The 26,070-nt window shown below is 36.1% G+C and overlaps 1 protein-coding gene across 1 annotated transcript; it reads left to right on the top strand.

Moving 5' to 3' along the window:
• Window positions 1–24,556: 24,556 nt before the first annotated feature.
• Window positions 24,557–25,312, top strand: LOC101034805 (sororin-like). Its single transcript, XM_039475464.2, has one exon. The coding sequence runs from the start codon at window positions 24,557–24,559 to the stop codon at window positions 25,310–25,312; it is 756 nt and encodes a 251-aa protein (XP_039331398.1).
• Window positions 25,313–26,070: the final 758 nt, after the last annotated feature.

The raw sequence follows: 26,070 nt of genomic DNA, 5'->3' as shown, positions 1-26,070 counted from the left end.
AGGACCAATCTTCAGTTAGATAAGGACCTTGTGCTAGAATGAAACTCAATGCACTGCTTCCTTCATTGAGAAAGCCTCACTGTGAAAAACAGAAAGTTAGCTAAATTGGATACTGTGCTTAGTGATGTAGTTGATTTACATTCTGGCGTAAACTCCTTGTCTCATTGCAGCCTGTAGTACTAGTTCATGGACAGCCAGCCAGTATGTGAACTTGGTGTAGCATAGTTTTACACGTATCATTTAATTTAATCCTCAAATCAATGTGGTGAGGAATAATTATTAACCCCATTTTATAAGGAATTGAGATCCAGGGAGTAAATGTAATTCACTCAAGATTGTGCTCTTAGAAAGTGCTGGTTGAAGATTTTCAATGCAAATTGACTCCAGTGTTCTCTTATTTAATTATGGTGCTTTACTGATGTTCAGGATATTAATGGGCTTTAAAAGTTTTTACACAATAGTTTTTAATGAAATATCATGGATATACAAACATATAAAATAGATAATAGTGGATATGTTTGGTTTGATTTGAGAAAGCAGGGAATTTGACATTTTACCTACTAAAACTCCATGACAACCACTTGCCTTATCCTGTGTCTCTAAACACAGCTTGGAACACTCCAGATGAGATATCCTAGAGATTGGCATTGTTATTAGAGCCAAATTATTTTGCTTTATTCACTTAACATGTTTATATTTTATATATACATGTGTATATATGTATATATACATGCTCTGTACATATTCTGTTTGTACACATATATATATTAGAGTGCACAAATAAATATATATCAGAGTGCACAAAATACAATTCCATTTTGTGGATGAAAACTATGGCGAACAGATCAAAAGGAAATACATATTTAAAAGTCTGGGAGAACATTGATAAAACCTACCCCAAATTCTGTGTGGGAATATCTTAACTCCTCGTTGCAATGACTCCTGTAAGTTGCTTTTTACCATGTCTTTATTGGCAGAAGGAATCACTGGGAAAGCTCAAATGTGATAGAAGAAGCATTATTCCTCAGTCTATTGCCTCTGGCTAAGTAGGTACATGTTTATTCTATTTAAAAAAATTTTGGAGGGTGTTAAAGGTATATCAATATTTTTACCATTTTATTAAGAACACCATGTTAGGGTCAGTTGCCTCAGGTTTTTCTTTTTTTAAGTGTAAATATGTTGTTTCTTTTACTGAAATGAACTTTTCTTAAGGCCCAGAGGGATAAAGTTTGAATTGCATCTGTGATTACTGATGTTCCTAGATTGAAGTTTGCATGCATTTAAGGTTCTACAATGTATTAAAGGAATCATCAACAAATCTGTTTGCATTTCTTCCAGGCAAAAGTTAAGAATAAAAATATAGAGTTAACAAAGAGACATTGTAGTTTGAAAATGTTTTATATAAAAATAACCATATAAACCAAGTAAAATAGTTACATGTCATAACCTTATTTTCAGTAAAATAATTTTATACCACGTGTGACTATTCTTAATAAGTGATCAAACAAAATAACATATTGATGCTAATTATTTGGCTTATCCCCCTCAAAATATTTCTTACAATATGCTTCCATTACTAAAATCTTAAATGAAAAAGCTACAATATCATTCAAATAAATATTCTTGATTTTGCAGTTTGCCATCAAAGGAAAATGCGTTATTAAGTATCAGAGCATTTGCTAGCTCCAGTCACATTCTGCTGGATAGTAGTTACTGCCATTTGCCATGACATAATTTACACCCCACTCAGACCTAACTGCTTGTAGCTTCTAAAACAAACAAAACTGTCTAAGTCTCGGGTGCTTGCTGACACTGTTCTTTTTCTCTGGGAACCACATTCCACTTCTAATAGAGTAATTAACGCTGCCTGCTGTAACAAAACTAAAGGAAACAAAAATTCCCATAATCTTATTGTCTTAACACATGAAAATTTTCAGCATTTTATGAAATCTGTCATTTATCGTAAGATGCATCATTTTGTGCAGAGTTAAGAAAAATACCAAACTATTCTAATTAAGCAATGGCACACTGCTTTCTTATCACCTTCATTTTAAGACATACTCTGATTACAAAAAAAAAGTGAAAATGTGTGTGACTCCTCAAATCTTTTCACAGGATTCCTTCCATCTGGATTGCCAAGAAACCAGGAGAGAAAAAGGGAGGTGGGGGTGGGGAGGGAGAGGGAGGTGGGGGCGGGGGGAGAGAGAGAGAGAGAGAGAGAGAGAGAGAGAGAGAGACAGAGAGAGAGAGACAGAGAGGGAGAGACAGAGAGAATAGCAGTGGTTGTTTCAAGAGCCAGCCATTTATTTTGGTTAGAATGTGTTGTCAAAAAAAGCTAAAATTGACTACAGAACAGTGAACAAGGGGAAATGATATAAACAGCACTTCACCATTCAGTCAGATATTATCAACAGTGGTGAGTTAATACTGTTTGTTTTGAGACTAGTTATGGTTATTGGTATTTTTAGAAAAATAATTTAAGAAAACAAAATACTATTTTTCTAAGTAGGAGGAAGTTAAAACAAATATTCAAAAGAAAAACATATAACTTTAGATTTGCAAATGTTTTAAAACATATTTATTTCTCTGTAATTACAAAGTTTGAATCTTTCAAATGATATGTCTGTGTAGAAAAGCAGGAATTAAAAATTTTAAAGAATCTCTCATTTATCTATCTAGCAAGGTTTTGGGTACAAATAAAAATAAAAAGGCTGTATATATACATATTAATATATTTACCATATAAAATATGTACGTATGTATATATATATATATACACACATACATACACACACACACACACACACATATATATATATATATATATATATATATATATATATATGATCACCAATGACCATTAGCATTGTTGAGCCACACTGTATGTCAGGCACCATGCTCACTGATTTGCAATAATATTGCAATAAATGTTAACATCAAGCAGATGAAGTAGGTGCAATTAACATATTGTTTCATAATGTGAAACCTAAGGCATGGAATTTCATGGCAATATTATACAATTACAAAGTTGTGGAGCCCAAACAGTTTGGCTCCAGAATCTGGGTTCTTACCCCCCACAATACTAGATTATTTCTGATAACATTGAAGCATCAATTATGTGATTTGTATCTGGAGAAAATAAAGTCTTAATAAATGTCATACCCCTTGTGTGTGGATATAAGTAACTTTTTATAGTACATAATTAAGAATAGATTAGAAACACTTTATTTCTATCCCTGCCACAGATGTACAAACAGAATATAGCCATAAAAACCAGCAATCACTCTATACAATAATTGTAGTTTTCCAAAATGTCAAGGTCAAAAATACAAAGAAAAGCTAAGGAACTGTTCCAGAATAAAGGGTAAGGGGGCTAAAGAGGCATGACAACTAAATGAAAGCATAATGTTGATTGGATTCAAGACTTGGTGTAAAGGGAGATAGATAAAATGCAGATTATTGGGGAAATTGACAGAAATAGAATATGAGCTGAGGTTTAGATAATGGTATTGTATCAGTGTTAAATTTCCTGTACTGTGGTTATATTAAAAAAATACACTTGTTTTTAAGAAATAGACACTGAATAATAATAGGATGTTAAAGCAAATAGGGTAAAATGCAAATATAAACAATTGAGAAATGCAATGTTGGGAATAAGGGGATTTTCTTGCAACTTTTCTGTAAGTGTGAAATTATATCAAAATATAACACTAAATTAATGGAATAGAAGAATGTATGTTATCAATTATTTAATTCATAAACTTACTAAAATATAGATTGATAAACCATCAAACACTACAGCAGACAAATGAAATTGAAACTAATATCAGGAATGTAATTATCTGAGAAGAAATACTTGAAAGTAATGAAAACCTAGAGTTAAATAGAGAAATGGGATATATTAGTTTAATTGTTTTTTAATGAAAAAAGTATCAAGAGAATAAAATAATATATTCCAACTAATAGTATTATTAAAATATGTTGGCTTCATTCACAGAAAATATCCATTTTAACCATAATGTTTCCTTTGTTGTGGATTTCTGCGTTGGTAACATTTTTTTAATAATATGTTAGGTACTTTCACTTTTATTATTTTAAAAAAATTTACATAATCATTCCCTGAGTTGTGTTATTATTTCCATTTTGTAGATGAGTAAACTGAGGCTTACAGACACTAAATAATTTGCTGAAGGGCACACAGGTAGCATTCTTGGATTTCACACCTGCATCAGCATGATTTTAATCCCATATTTTTTTTCTACCATAGCCTTTGGCACTTAGCACAAGGTGATTCATTAAAATATATTAAATTAAAATAAGCAAGATCATTTTCAATGAAAAACGAAATGAGATTCCTCTGGATGGCAAAATGGGTTTTGAGCTGTGCTTTTGTTATGAAATGCTACACCTTTACAAATTAGAAGTTTGATCTTTAAACAATGGCTATTTTCAGTCTGTTTACTGGAGGAAATAAAAAGACTAAAAATGGAAAGAAAGAATATAAGGAATAAAGCTCTTATCCAATAATGTCCTAGACATAAAGGTGGCTGATTAATTGAAAAATTTCACTTCTCACATAGATGGTCTGATACTGAACAGCTTCAACACAGTTTGCTTAAACCAAATGATACCTTTGAGACCTTTTTCTGCCCCCATAGCAGCAATGCACCTTGAGAAACCCTCACTGGCAGGATTCTGAAAGCTGCTGCAGTGTTTTGTATGACAAAATATCTGACAGGAACTCCTCTCACTGGGACAACCATTAGGATCCCAGGAAATATGCCAGTAGACTAAGTGATCCATCAGCCTAGATTGCCTCCTTTGCTTTTTCACTCTATTTTATACAGAATCATAAAATGAATGTGAGCTATTAATATCTGAAATACTTCTGAAGAACTACATAATTATTTACTTAACTATTTAGTAAAGACAATGACTTATGTTAATTATTTAATACACTTATTGCTTCACCACAGTTATTTTCAAAAGTGCTTTAGAATCACCTGGGAGGACTCTTTAAAAGCAGATTGCTGGACTCCTTACTTTCAAATCTCTGGTTTTGAATGAGGCTTGATAACTTACATTTCTAACAAGTTCCTAGAGGATGCTACTGCTGGTGGTCTAGGGATCACACTTTGAGAACCATTGGCCCAAAACATTTGTAAAATTTTTAGATTTGCAAACTAAGATTCTTCATTGGTTTTCTATAATCACCTAAAATCTTTGGTATTCAATAAAATATAAATACACAAACATAACTATCTTTAAGACTAAATCTCAAGATTTGTTAACTAACCCATGAACCTAGATCTTCCCTATTGAATACAGTGGCTCTTAGGTATATGCAGCTATTTTAATTAACTAAAATTACGTTAAAAAAAAAAAAGTCCAGTTCCTCAGTCATACTAGCCACATCCAAGTGCTTAGCAGCCACATGTGGCTAGTGGCTACTAGATTGGACAGAGAAGAACATTTTCTTCATCAAAGGAAGTTGTTTTGGATAGTTAATAGAGTCTTCCTTTACTTTTGTTAAGTAGCGTAAACCCAGACCAGCCTTTTGCATAAGCAGAGCAGGCAGATCCATCTGTAGTGTGATTTCAAGCATTTGGCCTTCCTCACCATCTCCCTCCAGCTCAAAGCATCTGTGTATAAGTGCACACATATGCGCACACCACACACACACACACACACACACACACACACACACACATACGCACAAAGTTTTTTTTTCTCATTCAGCAGTTAATATCTAAAAGTTAATCTTTGTGGCTTCAATCCAATTTAAAGACTTACATACTGGGAAAGATTGCCTCCTACACATTCTAATCATGTGAGATATACTCGGTGAGTTATAAGAGTTTCATAAAGTTCTCATTTGATGGTATAAATGATAGAAAAAAAAAATTTTGATCCCTGGATGTTGGAAGGGGCTGATAGAAAACAGAATAAACCATTTATGAAACCTGTAAAGGCTTCGATTTAACTTCATTTTCTTCTAAATCAGCCTGAGTATTACTTTGCAATCTTTCTATGGTGCCAGTTGGGCTGTGAGGAGTGGAAAGCAGAGAGCTGTGAGTTCCTATAAGGAATGCTGTATGCCCATGTCCCCACTCTACTACTCTCCTGTGGTACTGTGTGACATCTTTGGATCTCAGTGCCTTGTTGATAAAATAAAACCAATTGGAGTGTTGCTAAGAGGACATGAAGAAAATGTGCTTGAATATACTTAGTACACTGTCAAGACTTATGCAAATTATGTGTATTGCATTCTCTCATGCTAAAAGTTGATCTTCTGGTTGTGAAAGAAAGCTGATAAACAGCTTGACAAGAGTATGGCAGTGCAACCCCAGAAATTCTCATCTCTGTGAAATAGACCTGTCAACTCAGTGCTCTTTACAGAGCTGTACAAAGATAAACAACAAAGTATTTCAGCCTTTTAAAGCGTTACATATTTTACTTAGATGTATAAAATCAATATGTTGAGTAGGGTTGTCAGATGACCCTGTATGCCATTCATCCGCCCTTGTGTGATCTTCTGCCCTTGAGTGTGAGTGGAACCCTTGAACATAATAAGGTATTTCTTCTATGCTTATATTTGATTACACAGAAAAAGGAATTTTACAGATATCATTAAGATCTCAAGTCAGTTGATGGCAAAATAGGGAGATTATACTAGATGAGTCAGACCTAATCAGATGAAACCTTAAAAGGCACTAAGGGTACCAAAAATATAGTTAGAAAGAATGAATAAGACCAAATATTTGATAGCACAACAGGGTGACTATAGTCAATAATAATTTAATTGTATATTTAAAAGAATAACTGAAAGAGTAAATTGCATTGTTTGTAACACAAAGGATATATGCTTGAGGGGATGGATACACCATTTTCTAAGATGTAATTATTATGTCTTGAATGTCTATATCAAAGCATTTCATGTACCCCATAAATATATAGTTATTATGTACTAAAAAAATTAAAACAAAAAAATAAAAATTATAAAAAGGCACTGAGCTCTTCATAATGCAGGAAATTTGAAATGTGAGGAATTTAATGTAAGAGAGTCTCTGTTGCTGACACTGAAGATAGAGGGGGCTACATGGCAAGGATTGTGGGAGGTCTCTAGGAGCTGAGAGTAGCCCCAGATGGTAGCCAACAATGGAATGGGAACCTCAGTCCTACAACCACATAGAACTAAATTCTGCTAACAACCTGAATGAGCTTGGAAGAGGATCCCAAGCTCCATATGAGAATGTAACTGGTCAGCACCTTGAGCTGAGCTTTGTGAGATTCTGAACAGAGAACTCAGTCATGCTATGGCAAACCTCTGGCCTGTAGAAACTGTGAGCACATAAAGAGGTATTGTTTTTTTTTTTTTGAGACGGAGTTTCCCTCTTGTTACCCAGGCTGGAGTGCAATGGCACGATCTCGGCTCACTGCAACCTCCGCCTCCTGGGTTCAGGCAATTCTCCTGCCTCAGCCTCCTGAGTAGCTGGGATTACAGGCACGTGCCACCATGCCCAGCTAATTTTTTGTATTTTTAGTAGAGACGGGGTTTCATCATGTTGACCAGGATGGTCTCGATCTCTTGACCTCGTGATCCATCCGCCTCGGCCTCCCAAAGTGCTGGGATTACAGGCTTGAGCCACCGTGCCCGGCCAAGAGGTATTGTTTTAAGCTTCGAAATTTGTGGTAATTTGTTATAGAACAACAGAAAACTAACACTGGACAATCAGTTTGTATTTTTAGAGAAGACAGTTTGTAACATTTTTATTTTTAAAGTATTTGAAATAATAGAATGTTATTAATATTCAGTGTAATTCAATTCCTCAGAATTCAGAGGAGTTAAGGGGAAAGAGAGTACATAGTGAGTAGACAATAATTCCTGGGCTCTAAATCAATAGGTCTGAGGATGTGGCCTGCAGATAAAGCTATCCAGGAACATATTTCAGTGGTTCTTGGGAAAAAATTAAAGTCAAGACCACTAGACCCATACAATGAATTTTATGAGATTTTATGCATATGCAGCATGAAAATCAGGTAATAGCCTCCCAAAACTGACTTAAAGAGAAAAACGTATGTATAAATATATTAATGCATCTGTGATTACCAAAGTGTCAATAATATCCTAAGCTTTCGTACAATTCTTTTATCTTCCATTCAAATAACATACAATGTTCTGGAGGAATGAGGATGGAGAGAGCATTATTGAGAGGTATCTATGTTCCAGAAAATCTAATATTCCAAAATGGCCATGATCAGGCTACTTTGTCATCTTAGGCTACACATCCAGTATTTTCATTCTATATTATTATTCTTTCTTAAATAATTACTATTATTTTAATTAAGGATAACCAATTATCCTAATATCTATCTTTGATATTCAACTCACTTATCCGCAAAATCAAGAACAAAAGACTTTGCTTATTAAAAGCCATCCTGGCTGGGCGCGGTGGCTCACACCTATAATCCCAGCACTTTGGGAGGCTGAGGTGGGCGGATCATGAGGTAAAGAGATCGAGACCATCCTGACCAACATGGTGAAATCCCATCTCTACTAAAAATAGGAAAATTAGCTGGGTGTGGTGGCCTGCACCTGTCGTCCAGCTACTCAGGAGGCTGAGGCAGGAGAATAGCTTAAACCCTGGAGGTGGAGGTTGCAGTGAGCTGAGATTATGCCACTGCACTCTAGCTTGGTGATAGAGCAATACTCTGTCTCAAACAACAACAACAAAAAGCCATCCTGTCTTAACACCTGAGCCATAAAAATGATTATAAGATTGAACATTTGAACATTTTCTTTTCTTTTTTCTTTCTTTTTTTTTTTTTTGAGACGGAGTCTCCCTCTGTCGCCAAGCTGGAGTGCAGTGGCATGATCTCGACTCACTGCAACCTCAGCCTCCCGGGTTCAGGCAATTCTCCTGCCTCAGCCTCCCTAGTAGCTGGGATTACAGGTGCCTGTCACCACACCCGGCTAATTTTATGCATTTTTAGTAGAGACGAGGTTTCACCATGTTAGCCAGGATGGTCTCGATCTCCTGACCCCGTGATTCACCCACCTCAGCCTCTAAAAGTGCTGAGATTACAGATGTGAGCAACCACGCCAGGCCCGAAGATTGAACATTTTCTATTTTTCTCAGTTAACTGCAAATTTTCCTCTGACATTAACATTAGACTTCCAAACAGTTAATTATGGTATTTCTCAACACACATGAATCCATATTTTTGATAATTCTTCAATTTCATTCTGTTAAAGCGGGTTCATTGATCTACCTTTGAGAAGCAATCAACCGCATCATTAATAAACTACATTAAGAGTGACTGAAAAGTAGTTTGAGCACACCTGAAAAAGTTACCAAGTCTGCCTATAGAACCAATGTCAACAGTAAACTCCTGGTATAGGGATTTCTTTATCTTGAAAATGATCTCACAGACATACACAGTGGTGTTTCTGAAGACTGTTTCATGAACCACCCATATCAGAATCACCTAGACAGCTTGCTCAAGCGCACATGACTTGCCCTCACCTCCAGCCTACTCAATTATAACTTCTGGTTTTAGAGCCCAGATGTTTGCATTTTCAAGAATCTCCTTACAAGGTTATTATGAACATCCAAGTCAAAAAATAATAATAAATGGCGGATAAGAATTGGAGTTGTTTGGCTTTTTTACAAAGTGCCTAGACCCTTTCAATCTCAGCATTCCTTCTTTTATGAGCTTCATGAGGCTTATTTTCATGAACTCTGCTCTCAGTTTTAGTGACAAATATTACCTTGATATTGAGTGTATTTCTATCTTCTATCAATAATATATTTCAATTAAGAGACTATTTCCAACTTCTCTCGAGTTTTATAAATCTCTTCAATTTCTCCCAACTTTATTCAGAATAGTAGATCACCTAAAAGGCTTTTGAATATGCTATCATTAATTTTTTCCAGGTAGGTTACGACGCTAGGAAGTCTGTGCTTCAGGGCTTCACATTGTTATATGGTACAGTAGCAGAAGAAAAAAATGGTAAAATTTTTAAAAGTGACTTTTCAGTACAAAGCAAGTTGCATGAAAAGTTCTATTCATGAGATTATGTGATTAGCATGAAACTTCTGGGAATCTAAAGAGGGATAATTAACTTGTGTAACCACGGATAAAAAGAGCCCCCCAAAAGGTCAAGTGGTGACTTTTTACCTATGTTTTTCATATGAAAAAAAAAATATGAAAAATATAGTTGAAAAACACACACTCATATGTATAAATAAATTAAGTCTAGAGAATTTCTATAACCTAAGACAGTGGAGTAGGGTAGAAAAATTGGGGGCTTTGGAGATGGATAAACCTATAATTCAATTCTGAGAGTGCTACAGTGTTTCATTCAAACCCTATGTGTCTCGGTTTTGTCATCCTAAAATTCACCTTCCTTTTATCATACGGTTTCCAAATAAAACATAAGATGCTCAGTAACATTTCAGCTGCAGGTAAACAATGATTTTTTTTTTTTTTTTTTTTAGAATAAGTATGTCCTATAGAATATGTGGGGTATAGTAATACTAAAAATTATTCGAAGTTTATCTGATAATAAAATTTAGCTGGGCATTCTGTACCTTATGAAGTTTCCTAACTCTATCTTAGATATAAAATTACACACCTCTAAGGGTTTTGGGAATAGTTAAATAAGCTGGCACATGCAAAATGCATGAATGAATGCTTGGCAAATATTCGTCACTACTGCATGCCATTCTACTATTTCTTTGCCTTAACTTCTGCCCCAGTTTGAGCACTCCATATAGGTAGAAGTGCTGATACAGAGAGCTCTACTGAGCTTCAAAATTTCCTATCTGATAAAACACAACTTTTATAGCTAAAATTTCTATTAGTTTTCATAGCTTAGCTGTAAGTAGATCAATAAGAAAATAATTACTTTTCTTAGAATAGGTACATTCTCATATTCTACCTTGAAAATTAGCCTCATAGAAAAGGTGAACTAAACATTTTTTTATTCACTCTCTCAAACAAGTTAATAAATATATCTAGTAATTACCAATGAATACTCCTTCTTATTAATATGAAATCTGTAGGTTAGAAGTAGGGTATATTACAGAAGAAGTTATTTCCTTTGGGTCTGTCTTGACAATTTCTGAAAAACTTTATGCAATTGCATAAGCAGCTTTTCTCATAATGCAGAAGTATTTCAGGAAGCCAAAACAGTAAGCCAATTTCTGTATTACTTCTTCATAAACTAAAATGGTCTTTCAGCCTGAAATCTAGTTGTGATTTTGTTGACATGAACTTCTGTAGAGAAAGAAAATTTTTTGTTGTTAAATTTCATGTTAGATACTTATATATGTAAATAAGTCCATATTTACTTAGTGCAATGAAAATTGGAGATTTATTATCATTCACATGAAATTGATGATTTGATTTTCAGTTGGGCTCTATTCAGCAGATCCAATTAATTTGAACTTCCCAGCACAGTTCAGCAAATATGGCTAAGTGGTTTTCAATTGTCCTCAGGCAATGATGAGGAGGAGGATAATTTTTCTGGCCTTTTTAGATCAAATATCCCAATATTTCAGATTGAATATGTCTAATAGTAAATAGACATGTAGTACTACATACTATAGTAAAAGGTATGTACTATTAGACATAGAACAAAGGAAAATGAAACAGGCTGCCTCTGGTAACTTATAACTCATTGAGGAGATAAGTTTGTAATTACTTATCTTTCTGGACTTTTGAGAATATTCTTTTCTTCAAGTTCCATATTGGTTTCTTAAATCTCAGGAGATTTTCACTTAACAATTATGTCAAATTTTGGTAGAGATACTGTATTATTGATCACTAGATTGTGTAGTCCCCAACTTTTTCCTTCTTTCAAAGTTCAGGGACTTTCTTGTAAGGGGGAGGACAACAAATGTGAAACAGATGGCCTACTCTGCTAAAGGAAAAACAGTTCCCTCAACAATGTGACCCTTTCAAATTGTAATGTGGATAGTTGTAATTCATTTGTGATCTCTTCCTCTTTTTTTTTTTTTTTTGAGACAGAGTTTCGCTCTTGTTACCCAGGCTGGAGTGCAATGGCGCGATCTCGGCTCACCGCAACCTCCGTCTCCTGGGTTCAGGCAATTCTCCTGCCTCAGCCTCCTGAGTAGCTGGGATTACAGGCACGCGCCACCATGCCCAGCTAATTTTTTGTATTTTTAGTAGAGACGGGGTTTTACCATGTTGACCAGGATGGTCTCGATCTCTTGACTTCGTGATCCACCCGCCTCGGCCTCCCAAAGTGCTGGGATTACAGGCTTGAGCCACCTCGTCCGGCCTGTGATCTCTTCCTAATCCTATCTCTCCAACAGAAAAGACCATGTCTTCTAGTAGTAGCATAGTTCCCACTGGGTCATATCCCTGGAAAATTTCCAAGCTTTTTAGACAAAGATTGCTCTGGGTATGTGTCAGAGAGTCACCTTGGAAAATAACACAAACAGATAAGGTTTATTGTAAGCTTAATCGACTGTGTCAATTTGCCATGCACTTTTCTAAGTACTCTCCATATATTGTCTCTGTTTATATTCTCCACAAACCTGTGAGATGGACATCATTATCATCATTTGAAAGATAAGATAATTGGAGCACAGAAAATGTAAGTAGCTACCTAGTATCACAGGAGAATGAACTAACTAGTGGAAACCAGATTTGAACCCAGGTAGTCTTATTTCAGAGCCTCTGCTCTTATTTTTATATCATATAATTGTATATGAGATGGTTACTCCTTCATAATTCAGCTTTCTTCAATCATGAAACTATTACTATTGAGTAGGACCCAAGTTAAATCTGGTATCAAAAGTGTTAGCCTAAATTAATGTCTTCCTTATTGTCTGTCACTTGTCTTTAGTTTCTCAGCACATTCAGCCATTCAACAAATATTTATGGAGCATCCATAATGTTTTGGGGATTATTTGAAACTTAAAGGTAAGGATGCAAATAAAATAGAGCTTTTGCCTTTAGGGAAATAACAGCCTATCAGGAAAAGTCAATTATTTAGAAAGTAAGATCAGGGAAGTATCAGAAACACTCTGTAAAATACTTGCTGGAGAGCAGAAACAAAAAAGAAGGGTTTTAATTCTACCTGGGCCTCTAAGAAAGACTTCCTTCAGATTTCCTCTTTAAAATTATATGGTTTTAAGGCCAACATGTTGTACTGGACCAAGCATAGAAAGTCAACACCAAGACCAAAGTACGCCAAATTGCAGGATCTTTATTGCCGGTGGCCACGGAGGACTTGCGTCTCTCCAACCCGTGGTGTTGAAAGGAGGGTGCCAATTCTTTTTATACCCGAAAAGCCACCTTGGGAGTCGGGGTGAGGAGCGGGGATGGGGCTTCAGACATTCCGAGGGCTAGTGGATTCTGTAAATCACCTCCTGGGCGGAGACCAGGGCTCCGGACATTCCAAGGGCCAGGGGACTTTTGTCATTCCGATTGTTACTTAAGTGGTTCACAGAAGTCAAGATAAACATTAGTTTACACATTATCTGGGTAGGGTGGAATTCACAGACCTTAGTTACTTATTAAAGTCGCAGGAGCCAAGATGGCTTGGGTTAAGACTGCTTGCCTGTCACATTAGGGCCACAGAAAGCAGTTACTGATAAGCAAAAGTAAGCGGCTTTACATAGCAGTTATTTTGCAGAGCAAACTAGCAGTTTTATTTACAGAATCCAAGGCCAGCAGTTATTGTGAGAGAGTGGGGCAGCCGTTACAACTTAATTTGGGAAAACAGCTTTGTCTTGTATAAAATGGCATTGCTCAGGTTCTAACTTTAGGCTAGCTATGTTACAAACATTAACAGAAAAAGATTTTGATTGCAAACATCAGAGATCTACAGCAATCACACTCTGCCTTTACAAGTCATTACATCAAAAATAAGCCATATAAAATATGATCTATTCATATAATTTTGATAATGCGGAGCATGTCCTACCAGTTCTTACTCATAGATTCTGTTGAGCAAACACATAACTATACATCTATGTTATTTAGAAATGCTCATAATCTTCTTCATGTAGAGTATGATAGCTTGATATCCCTCTGGTGCTCTGCCTGTCTACACTGGGAAAGAAATTTTCAAAAGTTATTTGAACTTATAACATTGCCATTTCTCCAACAATACTCTCTGTAATGATGACTTAGAATCTTCTAAGATGTTTAAAATTATTCCATTTAAATGGACATGTTTTCACACCAGTCTGGGTACTATTAGAAATATAAATTAATAAATAAGCCAGCCTGTTTGTCTATGCAACTGTGTGCATATATGTATGACTATACATGTGGATGTGGTTTCTGAACTTTGGGAAACAGGGAAAAGTTTTATGTTGTTACTTGTGGCCCTAAAATTACCTGAGTTACCTGGTATTCCTATGCCCAGTTTAAGATAATAGAGTAAGTTGGTACAGAAAAAAATATATAATTCAAACCCTAAATTACATTTATAGTATAATATATAATCTTTATTTCCCAAGTATATTTTTATTTACAGGTGGTTTAATCTCATCCTATTGATTCATCTGTACATAAGAGAAAGGTAGAAACAGTTACAATAATAAATCATCTAATAAGAGATTGAACTTAGGGGCTATTGAAAACTTACCATAACTAATGAAGCTTATAATAGAGACTTCCAGTGCTCTCCCATAACCAATTCTCTTTCAAGGAACACAAGAGGTCTATGCATTCTTACTTGTCTACAGTTATGTTAGGCTACAGTGAATTAAAATCTTTGTGTCTTGAATCACTTCTAGTCTGAAAGATTTAACTTTCAGAGTAAGACTCTAGTGCTTTTCTTTCCCTGTTAACCAAGGAGACTGCATGTTCCAGATGGTACAGCGAGAAGGTAACAGAGCTTTCATAAGCTTGGACTACTATATCGCCACATGAAGTATTACTGACCTGAAGAGTTGCCCAGAACGACAAGAAAATTTGCATGCAGTGCTAAGCCACTGAGATTGGAGATTGTGTGTAATGCAATCCTGTTTAATACATATTTCAAGGGATATTATATAATTTTGCGATGACATGTTTCCAAATAGTCTTGCCCACTTGGGATTCTTCATTTGTTTTGAATGTCTGGTAAGATTTAAAAAGAAGCAACTAACAATTATGTTACAGATATATCATTGATTACAATTTTGCAAAATGATTTCAAAGATTTTATGCTATTTGATCCTCAATCTGTATACAAATTAAGTGAGGGAACTGAGGCATAACAATTTAAGTGATTTTGTCAAAAGACTCAGCAAGAGGTGGAGTACAGATGATTTTTCTTGCTTCTGTATTCCTTCTATTTTACTAGCATTAATAAATGTAGTCTTATTTTTATGTGAAATAACCATATTATAGCAAATCTGATAACAGGTGGAAGAACGAAATATGGTTTGTTACATTTGTGTCTTCAGTAATTCTTTAAATAATCTTGTAACTATTTTTCATGGTATTAATCTCTTATATTTAAATAATATAGAGATTGTTTTTAGATCTTTTTTATCCATTCCATGTGGTTATTTGGTATGTCCACCAAAACAGATGGTTGGAACCCCAAATAGTCCTTCTGGGAGAGTTTAATTCAGGAAAATGGGTTGTGATGATCATAAAACCTCAGGATCATAGCTATAACAATGATGTCGATATTACATCAACTTGACTCTATAAGAGATTATCATCTTAAACAATGAAGCAGTGAGCCATTAATTATTTTGAGGAAAAGTGGCTCTTGCCTTTAACACTGACTAAAGGAAGACGACCAAGAAATTCCCTTTCTATCCTTTTTCATCTGTATGGTTTTGGTGGTTAAATTACAGATGGAGTATCACAGCATATAATACACACATTAAATGTATACACTAGCAATCATACGTCCCCTCCCTCCCATAATATGTGCATACACACACTAATACACACACACAGGAAAACACAGACTCAGCAAAATTCCATTTATCTTGCGTTTCATACAGAGCAGAAAACTACTCATACTTGTTTTTCTCCTTTCTCGTTTGCTTTTCTAAACAATTCAGGATATATGACAATGAGATGACACAGATATATTACTCTGTGGAGATATGTGCTTTCATGACGTTGGCAAGTGGTTTGAGATTGATGGCACAAAACTGCTCCAGCAGTTGATTTGGCATTGTATGCTCTTCGCCTTAATGAAAGAAAGAGCTACACATGGATCATAATTATCAAGAACTATCTGTTACTGTCAGTGACAGAAAAAAATCATATTCAGTTTCACTGGGTGTATTAGATATTACTGCTGAAGATTAAATAAAGGTAATACATTGTAGATACAGAGAGAATACATTAAAAATTAGCTGAGATATTTATAAGATGCCACAATAGGAAGCAGAGTTCATGGCATTATCCAAGGTAATGATGTTTTTGGCATTGAACATGACTTACATATTCATGCAAGGGTAAAGGTTTTCCTGTTTCAGAAGTTTCTTTTTATAGAAAAAGGCAACAAGCATGTAATCACTGGTATTAAGTGTATTATGGGGAGTAACTAAGCAGATGAAATCTTTCTGAACATTTTCCAGCATTGCAAAAATATGCTTAACTCATGGCTATATCATTGGGTACATGACCTGTTTTTTTTTTTTTAAATCTGAATATGAAGCAGAAATACTTTAAAATGTTTTCAGTGTTACGTGAAGCAAAAACAAATATTGTGTTTTTGGTAAGAAATAGGGATGTATAAAATGTTATCTAAATTCTATAAATTAGAATGACTACTATGTTCTTTACTATGTTAAAAAAATCTCTTTAAGTTCAATATTATTTAACTTCGAAATGAAAATGAGATACAGAAATACCATTTACAATACTGGATATACATTTTCAAGTACTCATAATAATAGAGGGGAACCTGGAAAGTACTGGTCTCAAGTAAATTTGGATTTATAGTTACCTATTCACAACCCCAGGATGATGCTAACTCTGTTTTTCTATTGCATTGTTAAATTATATTAGCTATACCTATGAAAATGTTAGAGGACTTGAGAGTATAATAACAATTTCCTGACTGAGGAGAAAGTGAGTGATCTTCTATCACATTAATCAATTGCTACAATTGATGACACTGAGCAGAAAGAACAATCAGGATGAAGAGCTTCAGAAATCCCAATGGATACTGCATGGTTTCATTGCAGCAGCTGTTCTACTTTGGCTGTGTTTCTGCAGTGGCAGAACTTAGCTTCCCTAACCACTCTTGCACTTGTGTATTGATGTTATGCTCTGAAATCCACTTTCAGAGAATCTCTCTGTTTAATAGGGGTTTTTTTTTTTTTTGCTTGTTTATTTTGTTTATTTATTTCACTAGTGTGATAATTAAGAGTGTGTTTCTTATAAACCCAGCCAATAAGTTCATGCAAAATTGGTAGTTAGCTATAAAGACAGATCAGCCATCAATACATATTCTGTAGAGAAACTCCAGAACAGAAGTAGAGTTGTCTGATGTAACATGGAATTTAACAAGGTATAATAATAATTATAATAAATGCTATTTTCTGATCTATTGTGGTTTTGTCACACCTTTTTCTAACTGGACAAAGTTTCTTTACATGTTTTTCTTTTACGCTGTCATTTAGAAGGCAAAAAATCTTTTTAAAACTTGTACATTTGGATGACTAACATGTTTGACATTATCAAGTATTAGGGATATGGAGATACTAGAAAGCTTACATTGCTTGTTATCATTTAAATTTGTACAGCTGTTTTAGAGAAAATAACCTAACAGTAATAACTTAAGCAATACATCAACTTCAGCAACTAATTTTACACCTGGACATGCACCCAACAGAAAAAAGTGTTTAAGAATGTGCAAGGAATGTACAGGAATGATTACAGAAGTTTTATTCATAATAGCCAAAAGCTAGAAACAATTCAAATGTGCATCAAAAAATGAATGGGTAAATCATGATATATTTATTCAATGGAATATTACACAATAAAGAAAATAGCAAAGCTATCATTACATGCAACAATGTGGCTTAGTTCCACAGACATGATGCTTAGAGAAAGGAGTCAGACAAAAAGGAGTACACACCATATGATTCCATTTACATGAAGTCCAAAAAGGCAAAATTAATCTGTGGTAGTAGAGATCAGAATAGTGTGTACCCTTGTAAGGGGAGGCTACTGGCTGTGTAGGGGCACAAGAGAGTTCTTCTGGGGCGTTGAAGTTGTTTCATAACTTGATCTGGATAGTGGTCACATATGTGAACAAATGTAAAAATCCACAGAAATTAAGATTTGTGCATTTTAATGTATATCCTCAATTAAGAAAAATCTACTGGTAATTATATATATATATATATATATATATATATATATGTATACTTTAAGAATTACTGAGTTCACACTTCTTTATTTGACAATGTTAGAAATTAAACTAGACCTTCTGGAACTGTCCATCCCTATATATAAAAATAAATTGGTGCCTTTTCTCTAGGGTTTGTTTGTATAAATTGGTGTCTTCATTTTAAACATTATTTTGATTTCATTTTTCTTATTAATTTAAAACTTATAGACGCTTTTTGTTTCTCTTTCTGGCTACATTTTTAACAATTATTTAAAATTAAATTTTTGTTAAATGGTTTTAATTATTCCCATCAGTCTCCCTAGTTCTTGAGTTTTTTAAATTCATTTCTGAATGCTCCTTCAAAGTTGAGTGATCTATTTTCTAATCCTTGCTCACATGACAGTTCAGATGTAAACGCAAACCACCATGGCATGTGTATACCTATGTAAGAATCCTGCAAGATCTGCATGTGTGCCCCAGAACTTAAAGTATAATAATAAAAAACAAAAAAACAAACAAACAAAAAAACCTGAAACCTCTTCTAGGGATAGAATTCTTTTCCATTCTAAAACTGTACTTACCGTTTCTTTAATTTCTGGCTTTTAATGTAAAACAGGAGAAGACTGATAGCAGTAAGGCTTTCGTCCTTTAGAGGAATCATTTTTTAAATTCTCTCTTTCTGCTTGGATGGTTATAGATTTTTTTATTATGTTATTGAAAATTATATATTTCAAGCCCATATCTGGAGATAGTTCCTTTTTCAACAACTTTGGAAATCAAGAACCCTGGCTTTAGACCAAAGTTTTGTGTCTATATTCACATTTAGAATTGGGCTTATTATCATATTTTTGCAGCATTCGTTTTAATTTTTCTGGTTACTTTATATGATCACAAATTTTCTGTATATTTTATTTTCCTTTTTTTTTAATTTCACATTTGTCATTTTCTCTTCTTTTAACGTTATGGACTGAATATTTGTGTCTCTCCAAAAGCTGTATATTGAACTTCTAGCCCCCAATGTTATAATATTAGGAGGTGGAGCATTTGGGGGGTAATTAAGATTAGGTGAGATCATAAGGATAAGCCCTCAAGAATGAAATTAGTGGCCTTATAAGTCAGGAGAGAGTGAGCCTGCTTCCCCTCTCTGCTTTCCACCATGTGAGGATACAACAAACCGACAACAATCTACCTGAAAGAGGGCCTTCACCAGAACCTGACCCTGCTGGCACCCTGATATCAGACTTCCAGCCTCCAGAGCTGTGAGAAATGCATTTCCGTTAATTATAAGCCACCTTATTTATGGCATTTCAATATAGCTGCCCCAGGTGATTAATACAATTTATATCATCTTGTCTTTTCCCTATTCATTTTTGAAGAGAATTTCAGATTTGTCCTCCATATTATTGTTTCCATAATCTTGGAATTATAATTTTTGCCCTTGCCCTTTTCTTACGCAATTTACTTTTTATAATCAGAATTATATTATCTTTACTTTTCTTATGAACTAGAGCCTCCCAATTTTTGCTTCTTCATGTTACCCAGTCTCCTTTCTGGATAACTCTGTTATCTCACTATCTCATTGCCTAATCTTGCTTCAGAAATCCACATCTTCTTGAATTTAGTTGAAATGACATACCAATTGGTTACTCTATGTTTGCATTTCTCAAGTGTTTGTTTTCTTTGCTTTTCTTATGTTTTTATCATATAGAACTTACTGTGTAAACTCCATATGTCTTCAGATTCTGTTTATTTGAACAATGGTAATTATGAACAGGTCTGGTATTTGTTTTCCCAAGGTAGTAAACAAGGGCTACTTTCATTTTTCTGCTGTCTACCACCATTACAAGGCTCTTATCATTTACTAAGCTCTAGAGCTGCTTGGTAAGTAGTTATCCATCAGCTACGAGGAAAAAAGGGGCAGTGAGGTCTATAGGACATCTAATCAGGGAACATTTACATAGCTCCCTCTTCTCTGTGTTTGGTGAAGAAGGCAAAGTGTAGTGTGACTTGCTTGGCTCCTTCCTACTGCTGTCTTTGTAATCAGGTAAGATACATATTATTTGAGATGTATCATCCTCACGGCACCTGCAGATAAATTCTTTTTCCTATTGGAGCCCCTATCCTGGGCCTGATATTTATCTACTCCAAGTACTGCTGATCTAGTGCAGTGAAGAGGCCACCACATGGTGCCTTCTTCCCCTTCCTAAATTGCCTGCTCTTCCTTTTGCCTTTACACTTTTAGTCTTTTTTCTTTTGAATTTCTTTTTTCACAGATCCATACTTTTTAAGATAAGCAACTATTTATTTCTTGGTCTCTTTCTAAGAATTATTATCCTCTGTGCCACATTTAACAGAAATATCTTTCATGTTCTTTCCATGTGTATAACTCTTTCCCGTAACTCATATGATTCCCAGTACCCATAAAACAATAACAACTATTGCTCAGAAATAGCAGTTTTTTTGTGTCAGAATTAGGATGATTTCCCCCAAGAGCTACCATAAAATCCTATTTTTTCCTTTGCTGTACAATACATTTGACTTCTTAATCATCAATAAGTGAACTATTTAAAAATCTCGATTTGAAGCATAAGACATTCTGACCACCATTTCTTATCCTTTCAGGTCACGTATATCAGTACTCTTAATTCAGTAACTATTTTTCTTTATGGAGGCCTCTCACATACACATGATAGATTATCCATTGTTTGTGGTTGTCTATATTTCTTTCTTATCCAGCTAAGGATCCTTGATCCATCATTAAAATCACTTCTTCGCCATTATTTGCAATATTCTTGCTCCACTCTTTCTCTATTATGCATGCCTGCCTAAATGAATCTATCCAAATACTTTATGCCTTCATCCAGGAAATTGCAATCAGCATAAAAATGCACACAAATATTCTACTTGGACATACTTTACATTCATGATCACACACCTCAGATACACTCAACATTGCCAGATGATCTTCTTTTACTTTAATTTAATTGATTGCCCCCTCTTCATTTTTTCATAATTTGCCTTCTTTCCTCAAAGAGCCAATATTTTTACATCTATCCTATCTCTCAGCTGTATTCTTATCTTATTCTTCTGTGATCAAATAGAAATTCTAAATGAGAAACTTCCTCAGCTTCCATTGACCAAATATGTCATTGTGACTTCTTTTGTATTCACATTCTCTGCATTTCTTTCTTTGCAATGCCCCCACTTCTAAGGCCAGCCTAAGAAATTGCTACTCTTGATCTCAAACTTCATCTTCTTAAGTATGATATTCTTGTAATTACATACTATTTCTTCTGCAATATCAAATCTGTCTCCCTACTACACATTTTCTAAAACATGCAAAATAGTATTTTATCAACAATCTTGTAAACAACTGCTGGGGTATTAGTCAGGATAGGCTTAGCTCTGATGAAGTAATAAATGAGCCTAGATAACTCAGTGGCTAAACACAGCAAAAGTTTGTTTCTTCCTCATATCACAGTCCAACATAGGTAGCTTGGATCTTCTTGGTGGCTTTCTTCAAAATGGACTCAGCAACCCAGGTGGCTTCCACTTTGTGATTTTACCATCTGGAACACATGACTTTCGAATTTGCCATTGGAGGGAAAAAATAAGTGGAGGATTGCATAGAATACTATTGCAGTCAAATGCTCTGCCACTGAGTTATACCCCTTCCATAGAATACTTTTAAAGCTCCTTGTTGGAAATGGCATGCATAATTTCTAACAACACGCTATTGGGGGTTGCATATGTAATGTTACAATATTTCTAACAACACGCTATATGGGGTCCATATGTAACCCTATAATAGAAACTTAACTGCAAGGAAGGCTGATAAATGTACTCTTTCTATGCTCAGGAAAAGGAAACACTGTTGTGAACACATACCATGTTCTCTGGCATGGTAGCACTGATCCCACATACCCCAATTAAGCTATTGCTTTATACCCCTGTTCTTCTTAAGAACAAAGATTTTTAAAAGTTGTGTCTTTATTCTCTATTTCAACATCCTCAAATTCTTTTTTCTCTTCCACATATAACAATCCATTTTTCCATGCCACTAATTCATGCTGCTCTTATCAATGATCTGAAAGGTGACAAATAGAATGGCTGGATTTCTATCTTCCTCTTAGTTGTACTCCAGCAACAGTCCACACAGTTGACCACTTCCTACTTCCTGGTATTTCTTGATAAGTATTATTTTTGGTGCCCATTAAATCTTAGTTCTTGTCTTCCATCTACTCTGCTGACTTCCACCTACTCAGCTCACTTCTGTCACAGTTTGCTTTATAGCTCCTTTAACTCTTCCTCAAGTTTTTCCCTAGGCTATTTTTTACTCCTAAGGGTCACATCTGGTTTCATGTCTTTAAAAATGTATCTTCAGAATAAACCTTCTTTCCATCTCCACTGCTCTTCGCTAAGAAAAACTTATATATATATTTTCTCACCTAGCCCAGTACAGTAGTTTCATAACTAGTCTTCTTGCTTCCTTCCTGTTAAAGTTCGTAACTCTTGTCTTCCTGAAATCTATTCCTCCTCCAAATAGCCAGAGTTACTTAGATATCAAATTATATTAGTCCCTGGTTTACAGTCTTACAAAGGCTGACTATAAGCCTGAACTCCTTTATATACAAATTTCTGTAACACTAATATTTTATTTGCCCCTTTGACCTCCTTGCCTACCACTCACCGCTTACTCTACTCTAGCCACTCTGTTTTTGTGCTCTTCATTCTCACCTTGGGGCTTTTGCAGTTGTTCTTGATTCCACCAGGAACTATCTTCCCCACATGTTCTCATGCGTGGTAACTTCTTGTCATTTAGATCTCATTTCTAATATAACTATCTTAGTGTGATTGTTCTTAATCATCCAATTAAAATATTCTATATCCCCTTCCTACTATCTTACTTTTAGTTTTCCTCAAAAGTAATTCTTGAGACAAGGATTTGAGTGTAAGTAATTTATTTAGGAGTTGATACCAAGAAACAAAAATGAAAGAGAAGGGAAAATGAGACAGGGAAGTGAAAAAAGTCTAAAAATGTGTTTTAATTGGCAGGCTGCTGCTTTGAACAATTAGGACAAACTCTTTCAGGGAAACTAAGAAACTGTGGACCACACCTAAAACAGAGCAGGAGGCTGTGATATCCATATACTAACTCTCATCCCTCATTGGTTAAGGGTTGAGGTCAACTCTATTCCAGTACTTCTGAGTTGTGCCTGGTCAAACATGTTCCTTTGATTCCAGAGAAAACTCCAGAAAATGAGGCAAAATATGCAGTACTTGATAATTTCAGAACTATAGTCTACCATAGCTGCAGGTGATCTCAGAGGTAGGCCAAGGAGACACAGGGAAGAACATCAATAGCATCTGTTACACATCCCTGTCCCTCAGACATACATGCATACCACTATGTCTGCACAGCTTGTCACTTATTAGCACATTTCTATTTCTTCTCATTTATCATTATCAAAATTATCTTTTTTACATATTTGTTTGCTTGTTTATATTTATTTTTCCCACAAAGAATGTAAATTTTACAAAAACAAGTTTCTTGTATTTCTTATTCACCGTGACTTCCCTGAGTGCCTTGGACAGTGATTGAAATGCACACAGAAAATATCTTTTAAATGAAGGAAAAAGTAATATTCTTTGCAAATTTTTACTGAAAGTACTGGGATGATTTTCTAGAGCACTCTGAATAAAGGTCTACTTTCTCATATTCTTAGAAGTTTATGATTTTCTTTTTCTTATAAATGCAGGAACTGTGCTTTCTAAACCATGACTGTCTTGAATTATTTACTGCTGGAGATGTCAGCATATTTTGAGCAGTTGATGATGCTTCTTCTAAAAAATGTCATCTGTCAGCCATATCAATCAGCAAGTGACAAGGGATATATAGAAAAATGTCTTTAAGCTCAAGTGACAGGAACATATAAACATGCATTATCAACTGCATACAGCTGTCCCAAGAAAGAACTAAATGTTGTACATAAGATGAATTGGAAATAAAACTGAGATGAAAGAAGAGAGACGAAAAAAATCATTAAAATAATAGAAGTAATTCATCCTAAGTAGGTTCTGACATAACACAAAAGGGAGATACATTAAGGTAAAATTTTGAAGGAGCAATTCGAAAGTTTCTTGCAGCGAGTGGCCCTCCCAGTTGGTGTGTGCCTGGGGCGGCGGTGCTGGAGGAGATCTATACGGAGCCCAGTTATGTCTGGGAGGCGAACGCGGTCCGGAGGGGCCGTTCAGCGCTCCGGGCCAAGGGCCCCATCTCCTACTAAGTCTGTGCGGAAGTCCCAACGGAAATCAGGCTCTGTTCTCCGAAGCACCCCCCCTGAAATCTGGCCGAAGACACCCAGTGCGGCTGCAATCAGAAAGCCCATCGTCTTGAAGAAGATGGTGGCCCATGCTGTAGACGTCCCAGCTGTTCACTCGCCTCGCAGGAGCCCTAGGATTGCCTTTTTCTTGGAGAAGGAAAACAAGCCCCCTTGCAGGGAGCTGACTAAGGAGGACCTTTCCAAGATATACAGCGTCCCTGCCACTCCCAACACTTCTCCCGTGCTCAACCCTGAGGCTGAGTTCAGCTCCAAGGAGAGAAAGCTGGACGCCAGAGACTTGGAAATGTTTAAGAAAGTCAGGCGTTCCTACAGCCGGCTGGAGACCCTGGGCTCTGCCTCCAACTCTACCCCAGGCCGCTGGTCCTGCTTTGGCTTCGATGGGCAGCTGGGGGCAGAAGATTTGTCCGGAGTCTCACCAGTGGTGTGCTCAAAATTCACCGAGGTCCCCAGGGTCGGTGCAAAGCCCTGGGCCCCAGACACGACTCCGCCTGGAATCTCTCCACCACCCAAGACACAGAAACCAAAGAAGAAGATGCCAGAGATTCTGAAAACGGAGCTGGATGAGTGGGCTGCAGCCACGAATGTCGAGTTTGAAGCTGCTGAGCAGTTTGATCTCCTGGTTGAATGAGCTGCAGTGGGGGTGTCTCTGGCCAGATTCTCCCTCCTGTCCCTGTACATAGCAACCTCCCTGTGGAGTGGACACTCAGGGTCCCCTCCCCTGGTCTTGTTACTTGTGTGTGTGTGTGTGTGTGCTGGTGCTGCGTGTGAGGCCTGTCCGCCTTTGAGGGCTTGGGCAGCAGCAGCAGCCATCTTGGTTTCAGGAAATGGGGCCGCCTGGCCCAGCCACTCGCTAGTGTCCTCTTGCCATCCTGTCCTTCCTATCTCCCTAAAGTAGCACAGCCAGTTTCCAGGTGGGCCGCAGACTGGGGAGGAGAATCACTGGCCCAGTCAGAAGTTAAAGGACTGGGGGTTATGGTGAAGGGCACCTCTGCTCTTGTTGGGAAGGTGACTTCTTAGAAACAGGCCCAGGGACTCTGCCAGCCTTGGCTTCTTCCTCCTGAGTTGCCTTCAGTTGGTGGCTTTCTTCCTGAGCCCAGCTATGTAATGAGGTTTTGGATTCTGTGGGTTTCCTCTTCGATTTTGTAGAGAATTCGTGGGCTGAGAGCAGTTCCGTCTTGGAGGAAGAAGCTGGACATTCAGCCTGTAGAGTCTGGGTTTTGAAGGACATGGGGGGCCTTATTTGGGTCTCAGACGGTAAGTGTTTACTACCAGAAGCTGTGTTTTCTAGTTCTGGTCTGCTGTTGAGATGTTTGGTAAATGTCAGGTTGATAGGACGCTGGCTGCCTGGAGCACAGTGTACATTTCAGCCTATGGCCACCAGGTGCG

Source organism: Saimiri boliviensis, chromosome X (assembly GCF_048565385.1).
Source record: "Saimiri boliviensis isolate mSaiBol1 chromosome X, mSaiBol1.pri, whole genome shotgun sequence".
In the NCBI taxonomy this organism is placed as follows: Eukaryota; Metazoa; Chordata; class Mammalia; order Primates; family Cebidae; genus Saimiri; species Saimiri boliviensis.
The sequence above is the reverse complement of the archived record's forward strand: the minus strand, read 5'-3'. Positions and strand labels throughout refer to the sequence as shown.